We start from the raw sequence: 24,624 nt of genomic DNA, 5'->3' as shown, positions 1-24,624 counted from the left end.
AAGAAGGGGGTCCAGTTGAAAGAGAAGCCTGCATGCGGCAACTTGTTGGAGAGCCAGTTTGGTGTAGTGGTTAAGTGTGCGGTCTCTTATCTGGGAGAACCGGGTTTGATTCCCCACTCCTCCACTTGCACCTGCTGGAGTGGCCTTGGGTCAGCCATAGCTCTGGCAGAGGTTGTCCTTGAAAGGGCAGCTGCTGTGAGAGCCCTCTCCAGCCCCACCCACCTCACAGGGTGACTGTTGTGGGGGAGGAAGGTAAAGGAGATTGTGAGCCGCTCTGAGGCTCTTCGGAGTGGAGGGCGGGATTTAAATCCAATATCATCTTCTATCTTCATCTTCATCTTCTTGGAGATTGGTGGGATGGCACCTGGCAGTTGCCCCCAGGGATGACAGCAACTTAATCGTCTTCCTGTCTTGGAAGTGCTTGAAGATAGGAGCTCAAAGCTACACTGGTAAAGATGGATTATGCCAAGAAGTCTCTGGGCCTGCTCTCCCCAAGGTCTCTTTCTAAGTGTGTCTCTGCCAGTGCCTCCATGACGCAGCAACTGCTAGCCACGCCTGCTCCCCATGCCCGGCCTTACCGAGTGACTAACTGGGATCGCACCATGCGCAAAGGCATCATGGCTGACAGCCTGGAGGACTTGCTTGAGAAAGTGCGCAGTGCTCTGCTCTTGGTGGGACCCATATCGGTTGTCATAGATGAGGATGGCACCAGCGTGGAGACAGAAGAGTTCTTCCAGACACTAGAAGAAGGCAGCGTGTTGCTAGTGTTAACCAAGGGTCAGATCTGGCGCCCAGCCAAGACTGCAGGCTACCAGCTGTCGCTATCCCACAAGCCCCGGCACAGGATTGATGTGGCATGTGTAACCTTCGACCTCTACAAGACCAATCCTCAAGACTTCGTTGGCTGCTTGAATGCCAAAGCCAACCTCTATGGCACATACAGTATGTCCTACGATATGCAGTGCTATGGGGCCAAAAGGATAATGAAGGCAGCTCTACGTTGGACACTCTTCACCATGCAAGCTACAGGCCATGTGTTGCTTGGCACTTCCTGTTACGTGCAGCAGTTGTTGGATGCTAGTGAAGAGCAGCAGAAAGAGGAAGGGCGTTTTCGCACAGGGCTTACCCCGGAGCGACGTCCCTCTTCACCGCGCAGCGTCTGCGCGGATTTCGCACCAACTGCTCCGCAGAACCCGGAAGAGCCGCGAAGAGCCGCGGCTTTTGCGTCGCAAATGTAAAGTTGGTTTGGGGCAGTTTACATTTGCAACGCAAAAGCCACGGCACTACGCGGCTCTTCCGGGTTCTGCGGAGCAGTTGGTGCGAAATCCGCGCAGACGCTGCGCGGTGAAGAGGGACGTCGCTCCGGGGTAAGCCCTGTGCGAAAACGCCCGAAGTCTCATCAGCTCTGTTCGGCCTCCTGTCTCCTCCCACCAGAAAGATGCTGCAGTGATGGAGGTTCTGTCATTTAGACTTTGTATTGACAGCTGTCAGCATCTGGAAGCTGATAACTCTAGCACCTGCTATGGAGTAAGGTGGAAAAGAGGCTTTGGCACTTTCATGCACCACCTGGCCATAAACATAGCTGGTAGAAAAGTGGTTGGGAGCACAAGACAGGGTGTCAAACTTCTACCGTCTGCATCTGGTTGCTCAGATGTCCTGTGCTGTGTAAATGTGCTATTTCACTGAGTTAAGAAGCACTGCTTACTGTACTTGGTGAAAGCAGTGAAGAAGGGCCTCTGAGATCTGCCTAGACTTTTTTTTTCTTAGAAGAGGTTGTCGGTTCTGGATGCATCTTCACCTGTCTTAATGAATATTGTATTGTAGGCTTCCCAATCCCCAGGTCCCAGAGGGGGATCCCCCGGTTTTACAGGCTTCCCCCCTCCCCCAGCCAGCTGGCCAGCGGGGGAAGCCCCGCCCCCAGAGCCATCATGCACCTCCATGAATGATTCCCATAGGGAATGATTGGGAATTGATCCACGGGTATCGGGGGCTCTGGGGGGGCTGTTTTTTGAGATAGAGGCACCAAATTTTCAGTATAGCATCTAGTGCCTTTCCCCAAAATACCCCCCAAGTTTCAAAAAGATTGGATCAGGGGGTCCAATTCTATTAGCCCCAAAAGAAGGTGCCCCTATCCTTCATTATTTCCTATGGAAGGAAGGCATTTAAAAAGATGTGCAGTCCCTTTAAATGTGATGGCCGCAACTCTCTTGAAGTTCAATTATGCTTGTCACACCCTTGCTCTCGGCTCCGCCCCCAAAGTCTCCTGGCTCCACCCCCAAAGTCCCCAGATATTTCTCGAATTGGACTTGGCAACCCTATTGTATTGTGAATATGTAATATTAAAGATTATTTCTTAAAACCAAAAAAAAAAAAAATGTCCTGCAGCAGACATTTTGTAGTTGCACCCACCAATCTGTGTCAGACATCCAAAGGCACTCACATGCTCAAAAAAGGTTGTGGATTCCTGCTCTTACGACTAAAACCACACTGGAAACCAGATACTTCTACAAGCTCACAAGCCAGTCAAACTTGAATTTGACCAACCAGAATTTGAACAGTAGTCTGGTATCTTTGCAGCTTCTTATACATTTAAGAGAGGAAGGCCAGTTAACAAAGGAAGTTGAGCTTCAGAAAGAAAGACTCTACAGGCTTCTGGTGCCATTTAATAAGACTGGCCATGTGATTTTGTTTGAGTCACTCTCCGCGATTTTGTTTATGGACCTGTGTGAGGTCATCATCACCAGCGCTGCATGATGACATCATATATAAATCTTACTGGATGCCCTGAGCTGATCATATTAAATGGCCAGTGAGGACAAATGGAGCTGAGAGAACAGTGAGAGTGAAGAAGAAAAACAGCACTGAGGAGAAGCAAAATCCAGGTGAAAAAAAAAAAGGTGTCAGATGGTATAGAAACAATGAAAATATGTTCTCAGTAAGTGTCAAGAATCACACTCAAAAAGTTTTTCAGCACTCATGGAAAAACAGGTAAGCTTTTCTAGCAGCCAGCATGGTGCAGTAGTTAAGAACAGCAAACTGTAATCCAGAGAACTGGGTTTGGTTCCCTATTCCTCCTCATGAGGCCTGCTGGGTGACCCTGGGCCAGTCACAGTTCCCTCAGAACTCTCTCTCAGCCCCACCTGACTCACAAGGTGCCTGTTGCAGGAAGAGGAAATTGCTTTGCAAACCACAAACCGGCCAAAATTAATCACACAATTTGGTTTGCGAGCCAATTCGTGCCCATTCCAAAAGGTGATTATAAGCCACTTCAAGTCTCCTATAGGGTAGACAAAAGCAGGATATAAAACCTAACTTCTTTTGTATACAGTGCAGGAATGCACACAGAATCCACGGCTTCCTTACATGTTCCATCAAGATGCACCTAATTTATGACTTCCCCAGCAAGCGGTTTTGAAGGCAAGTCAAAAGCAGAGGTGGTTTTCATTGCCTTTCCCATTGCCAAGCTGCTGTGGCTCGAGATGTGTGTCGTTTTTAGATTTGCTACCTAAGATCTGGTTAATGCAAAATTTGAAGCCAAAAAAAGTAAGGATTATTCTTCAGTGAAATCCTTGAAGCATTCGGAGATAAGTCAATTGTGGGGAGGTGTAGTGAGGCCTACAGGCTCCATGGAAGCCTATGTTAGAGTAGCAACCAGGCCTACATTTTGCAGGATGTAGCAGAGGTGGTTTTCCATTGCCTTTCTCTGCAGAGCCTTCTCTAGTGGTCTCCCATCCAAGTAACAACCCTCCTTAGCTTCCAAAGTTCTGATGAGATAGCTCTATACATGCCACCTTCCCTCCCTTCTTGCTCCTTAAGAAGAAACATGGAATCCTGCTTTTTGACAGGAGATGGACCTAGGCGTCCCAAATCTCCCGCCCTGGCGGGAGAACACTGGATTTTGAGCCTCCTCCCCCGGTCTGCAAATATTCGGAAGCGGGAGGGGGGACGATGCTTCCCCCTCACAGCGCCGGGCCGCCGCAGCAACACCAGCGCAGCGCCGCCACCACAAGCGCTGCTGGCCCAGGCCCATCACCGCGGCTGCGGCCCGAGCTACAGGCTGCCAGTGCCTGAGGAGAGCGGCAGTGGGTCTCCTCTCCCCCCCCCCTTTGATCCTGCCTTCTGGGAGGGACTTGCGAGATTTTTTTTTACAATAAATACCAATTGCCCTTCCTTCCGAGGAGCGGCTGTAGCTGGGAAGGAGCGATCAGGAAAGTCAAAGGGAGGAAAGGTAAAACAGAAAAACAACAACCCCATGCAAGCCCCCCCCCCCCCCCCCCGTCTGAGGCTGCCAATTACAGGCCGTTTTCCAACTCGACCCCGAAGAAAAGCTAAAACCGGCATGAGGAAGCCCGCGCCTGCCTGCACTCTTTGCTTTCTTCCTGAGTGAGAAGGAAGCCGTCCACTTTCTTAACGCTTGCAAGGTCCGGGTAAAGTTAGAGAGTCCAGCGGCTCCTTTAAGACCAGCAAAGTGCTATTCAAGGTATGAGCTTTCGTGTGCACGGCACGCACACCTCAAATACGCAAGGTCTGGGTAAATAATTTTAAAAGCACATTATGCGGTGGAAAAAAGGGCCAGCAAGGCATCGCAACCAGCCAGGCAAGACTGCCTCCCTAGCGAGAGAGAGCATGTGACTTACCAGACTGGGGAGGAAACTGACTGCTGGGCATTCATTATTCCCTATGGAAACCGATTCCCAAAGGGAATAATGGAGAATTGATCAGCGGGTATCTGGTACTCTGGGGGGGGGAGCTGTTTTTTGAGGTAGAGGCACCAGATTTTCAGCATAGCATCCGATGCCTCTCCTCAAAAGACCCTCCAAGATTCAAAAAGATCTGACTGCGGAGTCCAATGCTATGAGCCCCCAAATAAGGTGCCCCTATCTTTTATTAATTCCAAGGAGGGAAGGCATTGAAAAGGTGTGTGGTCCTTTTCAATGTGATGGACAGAACTTCCTTTGGAGTTCAATTATGCTTGTCACAACCTTGCTCCTGGCTCCACCCCAATGTCTTCTGGCTCCACCCCCAAACTCTCCTGGCTCCACCCCCAAAGTCCCCAGATATTTCTTGAATTGGACTTGGCAACCCTAGATGGACCACATAGCCCTTCACCCTCCTTGCAAAACCAGAGTCCTCCAGCAAGTACCAATCCCAACCTCAACTTCAACTGTCCTGAGCCATATTCCCAAATATCAAGATTTTGACCTGATAATTTCATGCACAGTTTTTTTACCACTAGCTTTGGGAGAAACAGATTGAATGCTTCTATAATGAAGACCCCAATATGGTCTCTGTTAAATAGGATGTAACACATAGACACAGAAGGGAACCTTGTCTGCATCTTTTCCACAGGAGCACGCAGATGGCACACTTCAACAGAGAAAGAGCCACATGCTCCTCATCGCAACACATTGGGATGATGTTCTTGTTCTGAAGGAACACTTTGTGCTACTGTTTCAAAGCTGCTGTGGCACAAGATGTGTGTTGTTTTTAGATTTGCTACCAAAGGTCTGGTTAATACAAAATTTGAAGCCAAAAAAATTAAGGATTATTCTTCAGGGAAATCCTTGAAGCATTCAGATATAAGTGAATGGGGGGGGGTGTAGTGAGGCCTAAAGGCTCCATGGAAGCCTATGTTAGAGTAGCAACCAGGCCTACATTTCCCAGGATCCCTTCTGTCCCTCTGATTGAGTGGGCAGCAGTTTTGGAGGAAGAACTTGCCTAGTGGAGACCAGAGGGGTGGGACAAGGAAGGAAGGAAGGAAAGGCCCAGCTAGAGAGGGAGGCTTGTTCTCTCTGAGGAGGCTGCAGTCAGGAGCTTTCTCTCGAAAAAGGCTGAACTGGAGAGAGGCTGCAGCTAGGAGAGTTCCCTTATCCAAAGAGCGGTGAGTCAGTTGGAATTAGAGGAAGGGAATTTATAGTCGAGCCAGCGCTTTTTATGTTTCTTTATATCACCTTTACTCTTTTCCATGTTCACCATTGCACTAAAAGTTACAACCCACTTGTTTGTTCTTGAGCATTTACAACAAACATTGTTATACTGCCTGGGTCTGCATGCCTCTTTGGTCACAGATAAAAGGTGCTTGCTGAAAAGGAAAACAGGGGTCAGGTGAGTGCTCTGTGCCCTCCAAGACAGACCCTTACCAGAGTGATGGTAGCCAGTAGAAGGCCCCTCACTGGTCCCCTGCTTGTGACAGGGGTAAGACCGAATGTCTGGGACAACTACAGGGAGCAGCTATGGCTTAGTGGTAGGACATGTGTTTTTCATGCAGAAGATTCCAGCTTCAGTCCCCAGCATCTCTAGTTAAAAAGAATCGAGAAGTAGGTGATATGGAAGACCTCTCTACCTGAATCTCTGAAAAACCATTGCTGGTCAGAGCAGACAAATCCTGACATTGATAGACAAATCATCTGATTTGTGTTCAATTGCAAGGCAACCCCCCCCAAGAACAGACTTCTTGGATGATGGTCTGCAAATTAAGGCAGCCCCCAATGATTTGGTGGTGGAAAATGCCATCAAGTCCCAGATGTCTTATGGTGACCTCATAAGGTTTTCAAGGCAAGAAACAAGTAGAGGTGGTTCACCATTGCCTGCCTCTGCATAGCAACCCTAGACTTCCTTGGTGGTCTCTTAAGTATTAACCAGGGCAAACCAAGAGACATTCAGAGGTGGTTTGCCATCACCTGTCACTGTGTCCCAACCCTGGACTTTCTTGGTGGTCTCCCATCCAAGAACTAAACAGGGCTGACCCTACTTAGCTTCTGAGATCTGATGAGATCATGCTAGCCTGGGCCATCCAAGGACTTAGAATTCCTGGACTGGGCCGCATGAGTCAACAGTTAACTTGAATGCAAACTGGAGGAAAAGACAGAGAATCGGGTAAATAACTCTGAAGGGTGCACTGATTGGTAAAATTACTTCATTACATCTTGATTACTGGGCAAGAGATTGCCTCTAGAAATTATACACCAACCATATCATTGGAACTCCTTGAGGATGTCACTTTTCAAGCCCAGAGTCAGAAGTGCCGTCAACTCTCCAAATGCCAGGTGCTTGATAATCACAGAGGGAAGGCTGAACGGAAGCCTTCTCTATTTACCTGTCAAACTTGATGGACAGAACATGCTATTCTCAGTGGGGTACAGGAAGTGAGGGCTAAAAGATGTAATATTTGAACAGTTCATGACTTCCCACTCAGCAATGAACAGTTAGGCTTCAAAACAGGCCATGGAAAGATTAATAGAGTCTGCAGAAATGTGCATATATGCACCAAAAAGTATTCTTCCTTTCAGTGATACTCAGGGTTTTTTTTTTAAGAATGTTTGTTGTTTCATTTTTATTGCCCTCACTGTCAATCACCCTCAACCTCTGTGATGTCATCACCCAGCCAAATTTAATTGCAACAGGCATGACACTTACTGTATCTCGAATTCACTTTATCAAGCCAGACTGGTCGGTGGGCCATCACCCATGTGATTAGAATCATAGAGCTGGAAGGGACCTCCAAGGTCATCTCGTCCACAATGTAAGAAATTCACAAATACCTTCCACTACACACATCCAGTGACACCTGCTCCATGCCCAGGTTAATCCAAGTGAGAAAGAGCAGCCCAGGAAACAAAGACACCACACAGGATCAAATAGAGGTCGAGATTCACTATGCTATTCTGGGAATGTATCAAGATGGATTGTCATGTGAGTCTGTCTGTAGCAGTAGAAGAAAGCAAGAGTCCGGTAGCACCTTTAAAATGAATAAAATTTGTGGCAGGGCATGAGCTTTCATGAGTCATTGCTCACTTCTTCAGAAGTGCTTTTACAAAGGAATTTCAAGGGGAGATTAGAAATAGAGACTGCTGAATTGCAACTGATAATGAAGCTCAAGACAATGCACCCTCCTGGACTGAATCGAGACCTAGGTTTCCTGTCTCATCATCAATGCCAATTTCTCCACACCTACTACCCCTCTGCATATGACAGCTATTCCAATTATACCTGCTATTATCACTCAGCATCTGAAATCACTCTACTCTCCAATCAGATGGACAGATGGACTCTCATTCCAGCTGTATCGAAAGAAGTGAGCAGCGACTCACAAAAGCTCATGCCCTGCCACAGGGGGGAAATGCTAGATCAGAGGTAAGTAACCCAGACATACAGCTTGGTGGAGAGATTAAAGTGTCAGACCTGAAAGACCCAGCTTTGAAGCCCTATTCTAACATGAAGCTTTCTGGGGGAACATCATCTGCATCACTAGATTGCTTCCAGGGGGAAACGAAAGTGATACAGGGTACCTCTGAGAATCACCACTGATCACCACTGTGAATCCCCAGAAGTGATGTCTCAATGCAGCTGAGGATGCTGGGATTTTTGTTTGTTTGTTTCTATTCTCTTTGATTTTCTGCCATTGCTGATCAGAGTCATGGCGAGTAATCAGGGCTCTATGGTTTTCCCAGACACTCTAGCCTTTTGGGCATATGTGCATGAGTGTGTGTGTGTGTGTGGTACAATAGGTACAATAGAGTTTCCCCCTCCCAAATGGCTTGAACATCCAGGAAAACCATAGAGTTTTCCTGGAAATGCCTAGAGCGGCCACACATTGCCAGCACAATGATGTCACTTCCTGGTGATGTTGTTACATCACATGTGCACAAGTCTTGCATGCGAAAGTCCCTTGCTCTGAGACGAAGAGGACTTGGCAACCCTACTGTAAGCTCTTGGAGGATTGGCTACATCAGGGGGTGTGGCCTAAAGTTCCTGCTACAAAAAATAGTTCTGCAGTGAGTGCCATAAAGCCTGCCCTCCAAAGCAGCCATTTTCTCCAGGAGAAGTCTGGAAATCAACTGTAATAGCAGGAGGTCTTCAGGTACTACTTGGTGGTTGGCAAACCTTACCAAGGAGCTGGCAGCTCTTTGGAGGGTCAGCTAGGTCCCCATATCTCTGGCCAAATACAATCTCCACTTCCTCCTCCCCCCCTGTGCTTTTTTTTGTCTGCCAACATGCCAGCATCTTCTCAGGTAGTAGCTGCAGGGGGGAGGCAGCTAATTTCTACCTGAAAATTAAAAACGCAAGCAGTCAGCCGCTTTAATTACCACACCACAGGGTACCTCTGCTCTGTGCACTCAGCAGCTTCACGAACGTTCTGGGGGCTACCCTCGCCACCGGTGTAATTCATTGCGGATGGAAAATTGATTTGGGACACAGGTTTCGCTGAGCCGTGGCCATAAAAGCTAGTGTTGCGATAGCAGGATGTGGGGAAACAGAAGCTCCTAATTAAAAACAAAGAAAACCTCAGTTCCCCCTAGGCCTCTTTTTCAAAAGTGTCCGGCTAGGAAAACCATACTTGGTGCTTTTACCTGAGAATTTAAAAAAAAAAAAAATTAAAAGCCAACTCTGATGTGCAATGACTTTCTTCATGCCGTAGCAGGAGGTTTTAGAAGCTGGGTTTCCTTGGGTCAAGCTGGGATCAAAAACACTGGGGCAGGGGGATTTTTAAAGAATTTGCAATTCTGGATTTTGGTTTTGCTCAACCAACAGACTGTAAGGCTATCTCTTTTTTTTGGGGGGGGGGGGGGGCATCCAAATAGGGCAGCCAAGGCTGCTCCTAGTAGTGGCTGGAGAAAAGTAGATCATGAATTCATTCATGGTATTTTTGCATTTTTATGTATATGCATGTCTGCATGAGTGTGTGTGTGTATGTGCTTGCACCTGGAAGTCATGGCGACCTTTGGTGATTGACCCCTACTAGGGGCATGGAGAATATTCAGGGAGGAGGATGAAGAAAGCCTGCTCCTGCCTCCCGACTGCTGGTATTCACTGGAGGTCTCCCATCCAAGTATTTGCCAGGGTCTGCCCTGCTTAGCTTCTGCGATCTGACAAGATCGGGCTTGCCTGGGCTATCCAGGTCAGAGCAAAGGTACACCATTTAGGATTATCATCATCCCTGTATTGCCGCTCAATGCTACCTCCATCAATCCATGTTTTTATCCATGTTGCCAGCATTACACAGGAAGTGATGTCATTACACCAGCAACTTCTGGGAGATGCTGTGTTTGTTGTTTGAGCAAAAGCTCTATGGTAGACGTCAGTTTGTGCCTCAAGTTTTTGACCAAATACCAGCGCATCACCCAGAAGCTGCTGGTGTGATGACATCACTTCCTGTGTGATGGCAGCAATGTGGCCTAGGTCGTTTTTCCTGGAAAGCCCCCTCCATCCCCCTCTGGTTGCCAGGAGGAGTCCCGTAACTCTAGCTTGAAGACACTGAGCAAAAATCCCACTATTTTCTGCCAGGCTGACTGCAACACAACAGAGGTTCCAGCGGTAGCTGGTGTTTGTGACTTGTATTCTGGGAGGATGAATGATACATCATTACCAAAAGAGCTCCCTTGCATTCCCTTGGCCTGCTCCTCCCTTTCCGGAATGCCCAAAGCGTATTAGCCAAGCTTGGAAGCAGGGAGTAAAAGTTCATCTCTGTCAGAGCAGAGTCCGGGATTCCGGCAGCCACAAGAAGAATGCAATTGACTCTAACAGAAAATGTCAAAAGAAATCAGAAAGGTTGCAATTCAAAGAGCAGGGGCTTCAGGAGCCCCCTGAGCTTCGCCGAGTTTGAACAAATTCATTTGCTGTTAGACAGGGATCTCCTCCTCTCATGTCTTCCCCCAGACTGCAGCTAGGGTTGCCAACCTCCAGGTGGAAGAGATACAACCCTGGAGTTCTCAAGGTAGTATTACACCTGATCTCCAGACTGCAGAGATCAGTTCCCCCCCGGGGGGGGGGAGGGTTGCTTCCAAGAGTGGATTCTATGACATTCTACCCTGCTGAGGCCCCTCCCTAAACCCCACCCTTTCCAGGGATTTCCAAACACGGACCCGGCAAACTTTGACCTCTTCCTTGCCCCTTCTGCGGTTTTCATGATATAGCTGGTGATTTTTGAAAGTATTCCATTGGCCATTCAGTCCCTTTTACCACGTTTCACATGGAGCTCCATTATAGTGGGAGTTGGAGAGAGACTTCCTATTCTCTGTCTCCCTCACACACACCGTGTCCCCGTTGCTACTTGACAGGGTGGCAGTCAGAGGGAATTCAGTGCCATACTGACATGTGATGTCACTTCCAGAATAAAACTGGAAGTGATGTAATCAAGTAATGGTGCTGCTCTAAAATTCACCCAAAACTTGATGGTTGAACTATAGAATTTCAGAGAAATCCTACAGCATTGCCCCAACATGATGGCATCACTGCAAATCACTCATTCCCACCCCCTGAGTTATCCCACTTGGGGTACCAGCTGGGGTTGGCTGTCCTAATCTCATGGGAGGACATTTACTGAGGTTACCAAGTCTGGGGGGAGGAGGAGAAGAAGAAGAAGAGGAGGAGGAAGAGGAGTTGAGGTTAAACCCTGCCCTTCACTCAGAGTCCCAAAGTGGCTTACAATCTCCTTCCCTTCCTCTCCCCAGAACAGACACCCTGTGAGGTTAGGTGGGGCTGAGAGAGCTCTGAGAGAGCCATGTCTGACCCAAGGTCACCCAGCTAGCTGCATGTGGAGGAGTGGGGAATTCTCCAGATTAGAATCTGCTGCCCTTAACCACTACACAGCACTAGCTCTCAGCACTGATGTAAAGCCCCAAAGCCTACCCACCAAAGCCGCCATTTCTTCCAGGGAACTGATCTCTGTAATCTGGAGATCAGTTGTAATTCCAAGGGGTCCCACCTCGATGTTACTTTCACTCCGCCTGACTTCTCTCACAATGTGGCTATGAAGATAAAAGGAAGGGCTACCAGGGCTTTTTCTTGAGCAGGAACGCCCAGGAATGCAGTTCTGGCTGGCTTGGCATCGGGGGGTGTGGCCTAACATGCAAATGAGTTCCTGCTGGGCTTTTCCTACCCCCCAAAAAATGCCACCTTGCTGAGTAGTGTTGCCAGTGGAATGCTGAATGCTGGCAACCTCCGGGAGCCTTTGGAGAGCAAGGAGTAATGGCGCATAGATGCAGGCAAATTCCGAGAGCATTCTGACATTGTTTCTCAATGCAAATTGGAAGTGACAGCACAATAGCAGGCATCATTGCACAATGTCACTGCTAGGGTTGCCAGCTCCAGATTGGGAAATACCTGGAGATTTTGAGGGTGGAGCCTGAGGAGGGCAGGGCTTGGGGAAGCGAAGGACTTCACTGGGGTACAGTGCATTAAGTCCTTCACAAAGGTGGCCATTTTCTCCAGGGGAGCTGATTTCTGCTGCCTGGAGCTCAGTTGAAATAGCGGGAGATCTCCAGCCACCCCCTGGAGGATGGCAACTGAGCAAATAAGCCTAGCAGGGCCTACCCTGGGGAGGATGGCAACCCTACTGCTGAGCCCATTAGATGAAGGGTAGATTTAAAAAGTGACATTTGAAAAAAAAATTAGGTAGGCGTTTGGAGATTGGAGACAGCAGACAGGGAAGTTAAAACTGCCTCGAGCAAAATGGGTACAAAGCTTCGATCTAAGCTTGCAGAACACAAACCAGTTTACTCATTTGTAAGCAAGCAGGTAATGAGACAGACGGTTTCCTTACGAAGCTGACAACCCTCTCTGCCCATGTCCCCACCGCTCAGAGAAGGGGGGGCCAGTTCCAAAGCAATCCCGTGCTGCTTTCTCTAAGTCCACAAAGTCAAGGCCTGCTACACGCCCTGCCATACAGCAAACACCTACCCCCCAAAAAAAATAATAATGGAAAGAGCCTTATAAATGCATCCCTACCTGGAGGTAAATCAAGGGGAAAATGAGTCAGTTGACCAGTCAATAAATGGCCCGCTCTTTTACAGTTAACTCAAGCATGAAAAGAGCTATCTTAAGCCTCCAATGGAGGTTTCAATCAGTGGAGAATACAGCCTTTTAAAAGCAGCAGAATCAATAGGCTTTCTAAGCCGCACTGAAAGAAGTTTGTCTTCCTTTCCCCCTTTTCCCTCTTTTCTGTCGAGTTGGCTGCTCTAGTATCGATGGGTGAGAGCAAAGAGAACAAGCTTTTAACATGTCGCTTACATTAAAAACTGATCGTGAGGGTACCACCAGGGGAGGGATTTATCTCTAGAACCTGGTTCTCATCCCTGGGGGGGGGGGGGGTACATTAAATAGAGTTGCCAACCTCCAGGTGATACTGGAGAGAAACCCAAAGGCTCTGTGTTCCAGAAACCTCTTAAAGATGGATTATGTCAATTTCTTTTAAAAACAAATCAGAGAATCTTCAATCACAATTGTAATGCTTTTGTTTTTCTTTTAGGCAAACGATTATACACAGGTAGAGAAACCAAAGTCCCAATTTCACTCCTTTTCCCTTAGACTCCATCAGGGGTGGAATTCTAGCAGGAGCTCCTTTGCATATTAGGCCACACACCCCTGAAGTAGCCAATCCTCCAAGAGCTTACAAAAAAGAGCCTTGTAAGCTCTTGGAGGATTGGCTACATCAGGGGTGTGTGGTCTAATATACAAAGGAGCTCCTGCTAGAATTCCACCCCTGGACTCCATTCTCTTCCACCACAAGGCAAATACAATCAAATATCCAAAGCCTAAATTCTTCCGTCCATTCAACCCGTACAGCAGGAACAGGCAAAACCAGTTTAATGTCCTGTTTCACTCAATAGCTTTTTCCAGTCTTCTCAATTTTCAATTTAATTTCTTTTCCACTTTCACCAAATGCTGCCTCCCATTCTCAACCAGTCTTGGTTGCTACAACCTCCAGGTGGTGGCTGGAGATCTCATAACTGACATCCAGGCAACAGAGACTGGTTCACCTGGAGAAAATGCCTGCTTTGGAAGGCAGTCTGTATGGCATTGCACCCCATCAATGCCTCTCTTCCCCAAACCCCACCCTCAGAATCCACACCCAAAATCTTCAGGTATTTACTGGCAACTCTAAAAATACCCAGAATCTGCAAGCATCCAGAACAAGCCACAAGGTACAGATGGAACCCTCTGTCTGGGGCAAGTGATGCTCTGTATTCTTGGTGCTTGGTGGGGGAGGCAACAGTGGGAGGGCTTCTAGTGTTCTGGCCCACTGATGGACCTCCTGATGGTGTCTGGGGTTGGGGGGGGGGGGGTTTGGCCACTGTGTGACACAGAGTGCTGGACTGGATGGGACATTGGCCTGATCCAACATGGCTTCTCTTATGTTCTTAAGCTACTCTCTTAGGACTCTTTAGTATGGAAAGATTTGGGGGCAAGGAGATACATAGAGCCCCCCCCCCCCACACAGAGTTTGTAACTTTGTCTCCTGCTTCACACACTCATATTGACCACTTGAGGGTCAAATGTGACCTTACATGTGTGAATGCGCTGTCACAGATCTAACTCCACAGAGAGAACTTGAATTCACCCAGGGCTTTTTTTTTTGTAGAAGGAACTCCTTTGCATATTAGACCACACCCCGCTGATGTAGCCAATCCTCCAAGAGCTTAAAGTAGGCCTTGTTAAGAGCCCTGTAAGCTCGTGGATGATTGGCTACATCAAGGTGGCCTAATATGCAAGGGAGTTCCCTGCTACAAAGAAAAAGCCCTGGTAGCACCTGCAACACATTGCTTTCCGGGTCACCCCATTTAACTGTCAGTTCCTCTTACCTGACAGAGGAAAGGGCAAGGAGACAGAAGAGTGTCGTGTGCAATCAGTGCAGGAGAGGCATCTTGCTCCAGGGCAAATGCAGGAAGAACAAGCCCCAAGCGAGGCTTCAACTTAAACAGCTGCATCAGTGAAAGGCTGCAGCTCAGTTGTAAAAGCACAAGCAGAATCTGTCAGGTTGATCCGCTGTTCGATAGATCTCAGGTCAGCTGGCTGGAAAGCCACTGCCTTGTTATAATAATAATAATAATAATAATAATAATAATAATAATAATAATAATAATAATAATAATAATAATAATAATAATAATAATAATAATAATAATAATAAATTTTATTTGTATCCCGCCCTCCCCACCCAGGCGGCTCAGGGCGGCTAACTACCTTTTATACATGTACAATAGTAAATAAAAACTTTAAGTTTAACAATAAAAACATTTAAACATTATAAAAACCAGTTAATATTTAAGAATTCATTGTTTAAGTTAACTTAAGTTAATCTGGCAGTAATGGTGGCATTCTGACGCTTGTTGGAGAAAGAAGGGCTGAGTTCAATGGACCAAGGGGCTGACTTATGCACGCAGCCTGGGGCTGGATCACGGACCGATGGTCTGCTCCAGTCGAAGGCACTGCCGTATGTTCTTAAACCCTATTGCCTGGCGAGGCTCCCTATCTCCTAAATGCATGTAGCAAAAAGGAATCATGGTGGTAAAAGCTATCACTTTTTAAATGTTCCTTTAAGCTTTCAGTCGTTAAGGAAAGGCTGGCCAGGTCTGGGTTGTGAAATACCTGAAGATTTTGGGAATGGAGCCTGGGGAGGGCGGGGGTTGGGAAGGGGAGGGACCTCGGCAAGGGAAAATGCCATACAGTCCACCCTCCAAAGCAGCCATTTTCTCTCGGGCAGGGGTGGCCAAACTGTGGCTTGGGAGCAAGGAAAAGGAAAGGTCCCCTGTGTGAGCACCAGTCGTTTCCAACTCTGGGGTAACGTTGCTTTCACAACGTTTTCACGGCAGACTTTTTACGGGGTGGTTTGCCGTTGCCTTCCCCAGTCATCTACACTTTCCCCCCAGCAGGCTGGGGACTCATTTTACCGACCTTGGAAGGATGGAAGGCTGAGTCAACCTCGAGCCGGCTACCTGAAAACCCAGCTTCCACGGGGATCGAACTCAGGTTGTGAGCAGAGCTTAGGACTGCAGTACTGCAGTTTTAACACTCTGCGCCATGGGGCTCTTGCTTAGGAGCAAAGAAGGGTATTAATATCTAGATAAATAAATAAAAACAAACAGGAGGCACCTTTAGGACTTGGAGATCTCCTGCTATTACAACTGATCTTCAATCTACAAAGAGCAGTTCCTCTACAGCAGGGGTGGCCAAACTTGCTTAAAGTAAGAGCCCCAGAGAATAAATGTCAGAGGTTTGAGAGCTGCAAGACACGAACATCAGGGACTGAATCGGGTACCTTTGGCCCACAAAGCAGATGCTCAAGAGCTGATTTGGTTAAAAGGGCGAAAGATTTAAGAGCTGATTTGGTTAAAAGTGTGGACTCTAATCTGGGCGAACCAGGCAGCCAGCTGGGTGACCTTGGGTCAGCTGCAGTTCTCTCAGAGCTGCTCTCAAAAGAGCAATCCTTGAAAGAGCTCCCTCGGCCCCACCGACCGCAACAGGGTGTCTGTTGTGGGAAGAGGAAGGGAAAGGAGATTGTAAGCCGCTCTGAGACTCCAAGTCAAGGGCGGAGTATAAATTCAATCTCCTCCTCCTCCTCTTCTTCTCAGCCACTGAGCCGTTGACCCTTCCCCTGCTCTACCAGGGAGCCACCTGAACATGTCTTCTATCGAGTCAGACCATTGTGCAGCAAACACAAGCAAGATGATTCACCCGCACGTACCCGTGAGGCTACCTCATCCTGAATCAGACCGTGGGCATTACCTACTGACCAGGAGCTCTCCAGGGTTTCAGTTAAGAGTCTTTCGCATCTGATCTTCCACATATGAGCAAACAGTCTTCCTCTGCACCTACATCATTCCAGTGGAATAAGCGAGTCTGTTGCAGCGTGGTGCAGTGGTTCATGTTGGACTTTCCAAGGCAAGAAGCATGCAGACATGGTTTTCCATTGCCCGCCTTTGCGTAGCGACCCTCGTCTACCTTGGCGGTCTCTCATCCAAACGTTAACCAGGGCCAATCCTGCTTAGCTTCCAAGATCTGGCCCAATTGGACTAGCATAGGCTAAACAAGTCAAGGCTAGTGCTGGACTACCTGATCCTTTTAACTGGAGAGGGCAGGGATTGAACCTGGGACCTTCTGCAGGTGAAGGAGATGCTCTGCCTCCGAACCACGCCCTCCCTCCCCCTCCACGAAGCATCACTCTAAAATGAGATTCTCACAGCTGAATTTCCACCCCAATCCTAGGCAAGATTTCCTTCCTTCCTTCCTTCTGGAGATTCTGCCTCCCCCTTTCCTTTCGAGCACCTTCTTCCAGCAGCTCATTTCAGCACATTCCAGGACTGATTATGTCAATTAGGCAGGAACACCTGTGCTGGCTTCCGCCAACACTAATCAGCCCAGCCAGACGGCCTTTTCGGTTGCGGCCATTACTTTCCCCATCGCCCAATGGGGAGGGGGGGGGGGAGAGTTGGCACCCCGTTGCTCTTATTAATAACAATAATCATACCAGGACAGCAATGCATTCTTTTCCCCCTACATGATTTTTTTTTTCTCAGAATATAAGCGGTGTTTTTTTTTCTTTTTTTGCATCAAACTACCTGGGCTTTGCAAAAAAAAAAAAAAAGGGAGGGGGGAAGGAGGGAAGGAATACACTTGTGCTTCCTGCAACTAGAATATATAACATGACCAGCACATCCATCTGTTCTCGTGGCTAAGAAAATGTGAATGATTGCCGCACTGCAATTTCCACTTGATGGTGGTTTCAAACCGTCAGGCCTCAGATTCAGCAGGAGCTCACAGGAGTGCAGCTCCTGAACCTTTCTGAGGGTTCCCCTCCTTCCTCCTCACCTACCTTGTCCATTGAATAGGAGGTACAACTGTATAGCAATCCCTGGATTAGGAAAGCGGGCAGCCAGTCAGCCACCAGGGGCTTTGCCACCCCCCAACAGCCCTCTGGAAAAGCCCGCGCCACCCTTTAAGAACATAAGAGAAGCCATGTTGGATCAGGCCAATGGCCCATCCAGTCCAACACTGTATCACACAGTGGCCTATTCACACACACACACTGTGGCTAACAGCCACTGATGGACCTTTGCTCCATATTTTTATCCAGTCTCCTCTTGAAGCTGGATAAAAATATGGAGCAGAGGTCCATCAGTGGCTATTAGCCACAGTGTGGTGTGTGTGTGTGTGTATAGGCCACTTCTCCACTTCTGATGTGATTTTGGGTGGCAGGTGGCTTGCTGGCCTTTTGACTGGGGTGGGCGGCCCGGAGAGCCCGAGGTGAACAAGGCCTGCTTGGACTGGCTGAATCTTTAGTCAGCCCAAGAAGGCCTTGCTCGTCCGTGGTTCTCCTTTCTTGCAACAGGTTGCTTCTGGCTGAGGGTGGAGGGGCAGTGGCATATGCTAATGAGTTATGCTAATGAGCTCAACCACCTACTTTCCTACAAAACGACCTCTGCAAATGGTTCTTCAGAAAGCCAAATATATGCCAGGAGTATCATGGAGCAAATATCAGTGCATCAGGAAGTCACAGAGGAAGGAAGCTACACAAATGAAAGAATCCTTAAAGACTCCTGACGCCCCCACCCCCCCACCTGATTATTTATTCTAAAATGTGGTTCAGCAGCAAGACTGGTCAGGTGAAGAAAGGTGGCAAAGTCTACTTCCTTGACTGTTCACCCTCATTCCTGTGTTTCCCTGGCTGTTGCTTTTTAATTAAAACATTTCTAGCCTCCCTTTCCCATCGGCTCAAGGCAGCTTACAGTATGTAATTGAAACTTCAAGCAACAATAAAACAGTTTTATTAAAACCCCAAATTCTCTCCCACCCGCATGGATTGGATCCCGAGGAAGATTTCCACATGCACAACAATCCATGCACCAAGTACAAGTGCTGAACTATCTGTCTGCTGGGCAAAAAGGATTGCATCCCCCATGGGGTTGGATCCATGGGGTTGAATGCAGACTAAACTTTCCATCCGTGGTGCAAAATATGTCGTGGAAGGCTTTCACGGCCAATGTCCATTGATTGTTGTAGATTTTCTGGGCTGTATGGCCATGGTCTTGGCATTGTGAGACCTGACATTTCCCCAGCAACAGTGACTGGCATCCTCAGAGGTGTAACCCAGAAAACTGGAGTTCTCTCTGGGTCAAAACTTTCCTGCCTGTCCTTTCCCCCTGCAACACACTGATCTCCATAACAAGCTGCTCCTGGGGGACAGGGGACCCTGTGGAATGCCATCAACGGCGACTGCAGAGTGAAGAGAGGAACCAGTGGAAACGACCAATGTAGTCTGGATCCAACCCGCTGTCTTTTCCATATGCAGAAGACAGCGCAAGGCACTTCCCCAGATACAACAGCACAACCAAAGTAATTAAAATCATGCAAAGCAGTAGACTGAGACTGGCAGCCATGAAGGAGCTAGAGAAGGTTATTCAGTGTAAGGATGTGATGCTGGCAACCAGGGGTCGTTTTGTAGAAAAATAGGTGGCGGCGCTCCTCCAGGGATTGTTATGCGGTTGTAATACTATTCAATGGACAAGGAGGTGGAACTCTCAGAAGGAGGAGGTGGAACTCTCAGAAAAGTTCAGGAGCTGTGCTCCTGTGAGCTCCCACTGAATCTGAGGCCTGCTGGCAACCAGGATCAAGATAATTCATGCTATAGTATCCCCAGCAGGACCGGCCCTTGGGCACATAGTGCCCTAGGCAGACTCAGGCCTGCTGCACACCCCCCCTCGTGCTGCCTCCTCCCCCCACCAGGTCAATCGCAATGCCCGGAACCAGCATGCTCCAGGCTATCTAAAGGCGCACCCCCCCACACACCGATCAGCTGATTGGCAGGTAAAACCATGCGGCATGCTGTCAATGCCTGGGCAGGCCAGCAGCAGCAGACCACGAAGCCTGAAAGGGCGGCCATGACATATGAACATATGAAGCTGCCTTCTACTGAATCAGACCCCCGGTCCATCAACGTCAGTATTGTCTACTCAGACTGGCAGTGGCTCTCCAGGGTCTCAAGCTGAGGTTTTTCACACCTATTTGCCTGGACCCTTTTTAGTTGGAGATGCCGGGGATTGAACCTGGGACCTTCTGCTTCCCAAGCAGATGCGCTACCACTGAGCCACCGTCCCTCACTGCCCATTTCCTGAATGAGAAGGAAGTGGGGAGGAGGCAGTGCCGTGACCGCCCTTTCAGGCTTCGTGGTCTGCTGCTGCTGGCCTGCCTAGGCATTGATAGCGTGGCACACTGTTTGACCTGCCAATCAACTGATCGCCGAGGGGGGGGGGGGCTTTAGATAATCCGAAGTGAGGCATTTCACTGCCAGTTCTGGGGGGGTTGAAATAGACTTGTTGGGGGAGGGAGGCTGGGGAGCAGGCAAACTAGCCATTTGCCTAGGGGGGAAGGGCAAATTTGGTTCACCCACCCTGCCAGCACCCTAGGCAACCACCTAGTTTGCCTAGTGGGCAAGCCCGCCCTGAAACCCAGGGCTTTTTTTGAAAGAAAAAGGAACTTTTTTGCATATTAGGGCACATCCCCTGACACCAAGCCAGCCAGAACTGCGTTCCTGCTCAAAAAAAGCCCTGGCTATTCCCCATTACTATGCATGAGTGTGAACGTTGGGCAATGAAGAAAGCCGGCAGGAGGTTCATTCAGTCGAAATGTGCTGTTGGAGGAGAGCTTTATGGATACCATAAGGGCAAATATGTGGATTCTTGGCCAAATCAAGCCTTTGGTCCCTGGAAAGGACAACAAGGCTAGGGAAAGTTGAAGGCAGCAGGAAAAGAGGAAGACCCAACACGAGATGGGTTGACTCAGCCAAGGAAGCCATGAGCTTCTGTTTGCGAGACCCGTTTGCAAGGCCGTCAACTACAAGATGTTTTGGAGGCCCTTAATTCATAGCATTGTCATAAGTCAGAAGCGATATGACGGCACTTAACACGCACACACAAAAGTAGTTGTATATTCCACTGCTCCATATACACATCCCAACATCATTAACGTTATGCTGTAGTACCACGATTTGTTGCCTCCCTTACACGGTTGTTTGTGGAACTGCGCTACGCACGTTTTCATTTCTGCACACGCATTCGTGGATTTAAGCCTTTGTATCCACCTACGCCTGAGGCATCGTCTACCCACTCCAGCCATGTTTCCCTCTTCTTATTCTCTCCTGTACGTGTATTCCTGCTGGAGACCAATTGTAAAAGCGGGAGATCTCCAGGCCCCACCTGGAGGCTGGCAACCCTAGATAGGAGGGATTTAATGCAGCCCCAAAGAAGGCGTTTGACATCTGTCTTTCTGTTCTAAAATATTCGACTGTATCAAAGCTTCGAGACTGGCTGGGCTTTTGAAAGACCACCCTGCCCCAAAGAGGATGATGCAAAATCCATCCAAATAACCTTCCAAGGACATCTTAGCCTTCTGGTATCACAAACATTCCATTTTATCTTTGGGATTTTTTTGGGGGGGGGGGGAGCTTTTGATTTTATCTTTGGGTACATTACAAAAAAAAAAATTAAAAAAAGACGATGCAAGCTTTAAAAATAGCTGCCCAGCCTGATCTGCATATTTCTCTTTGGTTATTGTTACACTAAATTTAACAAGATGAATACAGTGAATTGTAACACTCAATCAACCGGATTAAAGAGGGGCTGATGCATCGCCTCATCTTCGTTTCTAAGCATATGGCATCTCTGAGTGGAACGCAAAGCCTTGTGCATCCGAGAATGGCATTTTATGGGATATGCGCAGCCTGCCACGCTGTTATTAGAACCCAGAGATCAGAACAGAAGTAAAAGATTTGGCTAGCCGTTTCAAACTGCCTGCCAAATGGAAAGAGGGCCCTAAAGTTGGACTGTAGCTAAATGCGGGGGGGGGGGGTTCTGCTCTCACCATCCTTTATCAGAGGTCGCTGCTTAGGGCTGATCCAAAACGACTGCACGGGGTCATTTCCTGCAGTGTCAAACAAAACCCCACCCTGCCTCCTTCTTTTGAGCAACACAAAATTGCACCTATCCTTCATTATTTCCAATGGAGGGAAGGCATTTAAAAGGTGCGTGGTCCCTTTAAATGTGACAGCCAAAATTCCCTTTGGAGTTCAATTATGCTTGTCACAACCTTGCTCCTGGCCCCACCCCCAAAGTCTCCTGGCTCCACCCCAAAGTCCCCAGATATTCCCTGAATTAGACTTGACAACTCTATTTCTTAGATCTGACGAGATCAGACTAGCCGAGGCCAACCAGATCAGGGTGCGTACTAGCAAAGGAAGCAAGAAAGGTGCTGGAGTACGAAATTAGAGGATATAATTTTAGTTTAATATAATTTTAGTTTAATATCATTGCTGGACACATCTCTATCAATGTCTAACTAGTCAAATCTCCATAATTGTAATGAGGTTGGTGTATGTAAGTGTTCATGTGTGGAGAAAGAAGGGCCAATATAGAGCTTTTTGTGTAACAGGAACCCCTTTGCATATTAGGCCACACATCCCTGGTGTAGCCAATCCTCCAAGAGAAGAAGAAGATGATGATATTGTATTTATATCCTGCCCTCCACTCCGAAGAGTCTCAGAGCGACTCACAATCTCCTTTACCTTCCTCCCCCACAACAGACACCCTGTGAGGTGGGTGGTGCTGGAGAGGGCTCTCACAGCAGCTGCCCTTTCAAGGACAACCTCTGCCAGAGCTACGGCTGACCCAAGGCCATGCTAGCAGGTGCAAGTGGAGGAGTGGGGAATCAAACCCGGCAAGCACACTGATAGTGGCACACCACAGCATTTTGCTTTGCATCTGGGGCCCGGTCTCTGCTCAAGCCGACAAGGCACTGACAAGACTGCTGGAATGGGTGTGGTGTCAGAAAGTGCAACCCATCAGCTTTAGCCTCATGAATGCATTTTCAGAATAACGAAAAGTGCCAAGAGCAGCCAAAGGGAGATGAGCTGTTTTATTAAAATAAAATAAAAACAGCTGCTGGTCCGATTTATCTTCCAGGTCCATGTCAGGAGGGAACAAGGTGGGAGAAGGCAACAGGCATGGCTGATGCCCGTCGTCGCCTTCCAGACCTGCTCTGCTAGCAGCAAAGTCCAAGGCGAGTCCTCGAGATCTCAACAGTGTCACTGGGACTCCGCTAGCTCCAAGCATGTCTGGAAGAAAACAACTCTTCATTGGTAGGGAGGAGACAATATAAGAAGAAGGGGCCAGGTGGAGCAGTTTATTTGGCCTTTTCAATCCAAGCATGTCTGGCCATCTACAACCCTCCTACCACTGTTTTGGTCTTCTGATACAGCAGCTTCCCAGGCTGAGGTTGCATTCCCCCCGCCCCCTGCACTTGGGCTAAGACAGTTGCCTACTCTTGGTTTATTACAGGGCTTTTTTTGTGTAGAAAAAGCCTAGCAAAACTCACTTGCATATTAGGTCACACCCCCTGACATCACAATTGTTTTGTGCAGGGCTCTTTTTTTAAAAAAGAAAAGAAAAGCTCAGCAGGAACTCATTTGTATATTAGGCCATGCCTCTGATGTCACCATGGTTTTTCTACACAAAAGCCCAGCAAGAACTGATTTGCATATTAGGCCGCACCCCTGTCACCAAGTCAGCCAGAATTGCGTTCCTGTGCATTCCTGCTCCAAGAAAGCCCTGGTCTATTATATATTTCAGGGATTTAGGGTTGCCAGCCTAATCAATGGGAGATTTTGCTGGGAGTACATGTAAATGGACATTGCTCTAACACTGCAACATCACTTCTGGCATGAACCGAGAAGAAACGCCCTAGGATTCCACCAAAGTGTGATCATGTCACTTTCAGGTTCACCCCAAAAGTGATGCTGCCATGTCATAGGATGCCAGTCCCCCCCCCCCCCAGGGACCACAGTGGGGTTCTTGATAGGGTTGCCATCTTCAAGGTGAGGCTGGAGATCTCCTGGGATAACAACTAATCTCAAGGTGACAGAGATCGGCTCATCAGAAAACGGCCAGTTTGGAAAGCAGAGTGGATGGCGTTACAGCCCCTTGAAGTCCCTCCCCAAACCTTGCCCTTCTTCATCCCTCAAATCTCCATCTATTTCCCAATTTGGCAACCCTAGTCTTGGACATCCTCCCTCTGGCTTGCAGTACTTGTTTGCAGGAGTGGAATTCTAGCAGGAATTCATTTGCATAGTAGACCACACCCCCAGATGTAGCCAATCCTCTAAGAGCTTACAAAAAAGATCCCTGTAAGCTCTTGGAGGACTGGCTACATCAGGGGTATGTGGCCTAATATGCTAAAATTCCACCCCTGCTTGTTTGTCCACATGGGCCAGGTTACCCGCCTTCAGAAGTGAAAAGGGTCCAAATCAAAGTGCTGCTACTGAGCAATGTGCTTTATTTTTATCTTCAGGACAGAAGATGACAATTACTGGAAGAAGTTGGGTTAGAGACAATCCTGCCTTGGGTGATGGCAAAACACTGAGAACCAAATCTGCTTTGCATAACTCTGCCCTTTTCTCTGCAGTCGGCCATCTCAGGCTCTGTTTCGTGGTTCAACTGGGGGACAGGCTTGTATAGACAGAGACGACACAAAAGGTTTATATATATATATATATATATATATATATATATATATATATATATATATATATATATATATATATATATATATATATATATATTCTGTTAAGATTTGTGCTATAAAACTCTGCATGCATTTTGTAGGGAAAAGGACGTTTCAAAATAATGAATATAAAAGGAACATGCCCCCTTTGTCCTCTCCTGTTATCCAATATTTCCACTTGTACCAGGTTTTCCTTGACTTTGATTTTAATTAGATGCCCCCCTCCCCTCTTCCCCAGGATGGCACAAGCGTCATCAAAATGTTTCTCGGTGGAATTGTGTGAATGTCAGCAATTGA

The 24,624-nt window shown here is 47.9% G+C and overlaps 2 protein-coding genes across 4 annotated transcripts in view; one reads left to right on the top strand and one right to left on the bottom strand.

The window, feature by feature from the left end:
• The window catches only part of AJAP1 (adherens junctions associated protein 1), a 189,029-nt gene that overhangs the window by 74,257 nt on the left and 90,148 nt on the right, over positions 1 to 24,624 (bottom strand). The window lies entirely within an intron of this gene.
• LOC132587287 (lipid transferase CIDEC-like) lies at positions 435 to 24,624 on the top strand. Its single transcript, XM_060259567.1, has 2 exons — positions 435 to 1,107; positions 24,566 to 24,624. Exons 1-2 carry the CDS (start codon positions 456 to 458, stop codon positions 24,622 to 24,624), a joined length of 711 nt encoding a protein of 236 aa, XP_060115550.1. The 5' UTR covers positions 435 to 455.

The sequence above is a fragment of the Heteronotia binoei genome, chromosome 18, assembly GCF_032191835.1.
Source record: "Heteronotia binoei isolate CCM8104 ecotype False Entrance Well chromosome 18, APGP_CSIRO_Hbin_v1, whole genome shotgun sequence".
Taxonomy (NCBI): domain Eukaryota; kingdom Metazoa; phylum Chordata; class Lepidosauria; order Squamata; family Gekkonidae; genus Heteronotia; species Heteronotia binoei.
The sequence above is the reverse complement of the archived record's forward strand: the minus strand, read 5'-3'. Positions and strand labels throughout refer to the sequence as shown.

Bases quoted from the DNA above. Each gene is read 5' to 3' on its own strand.
- LOC132587287 (XM_060259567.1), top strand. From the start codon at position 456: ATGGATTATGCCAAGAAGTCTCTGGGCCTGCTCTCCCCAAGGTCTCTT. The intron at 1,108-24,565 runs GTTTTCGCACAG...CCTCTTCCCCAG, and splicing joins GCAGCAGAAAGAGGAAGGGC to GATGGCACAAGCGTCATCAA.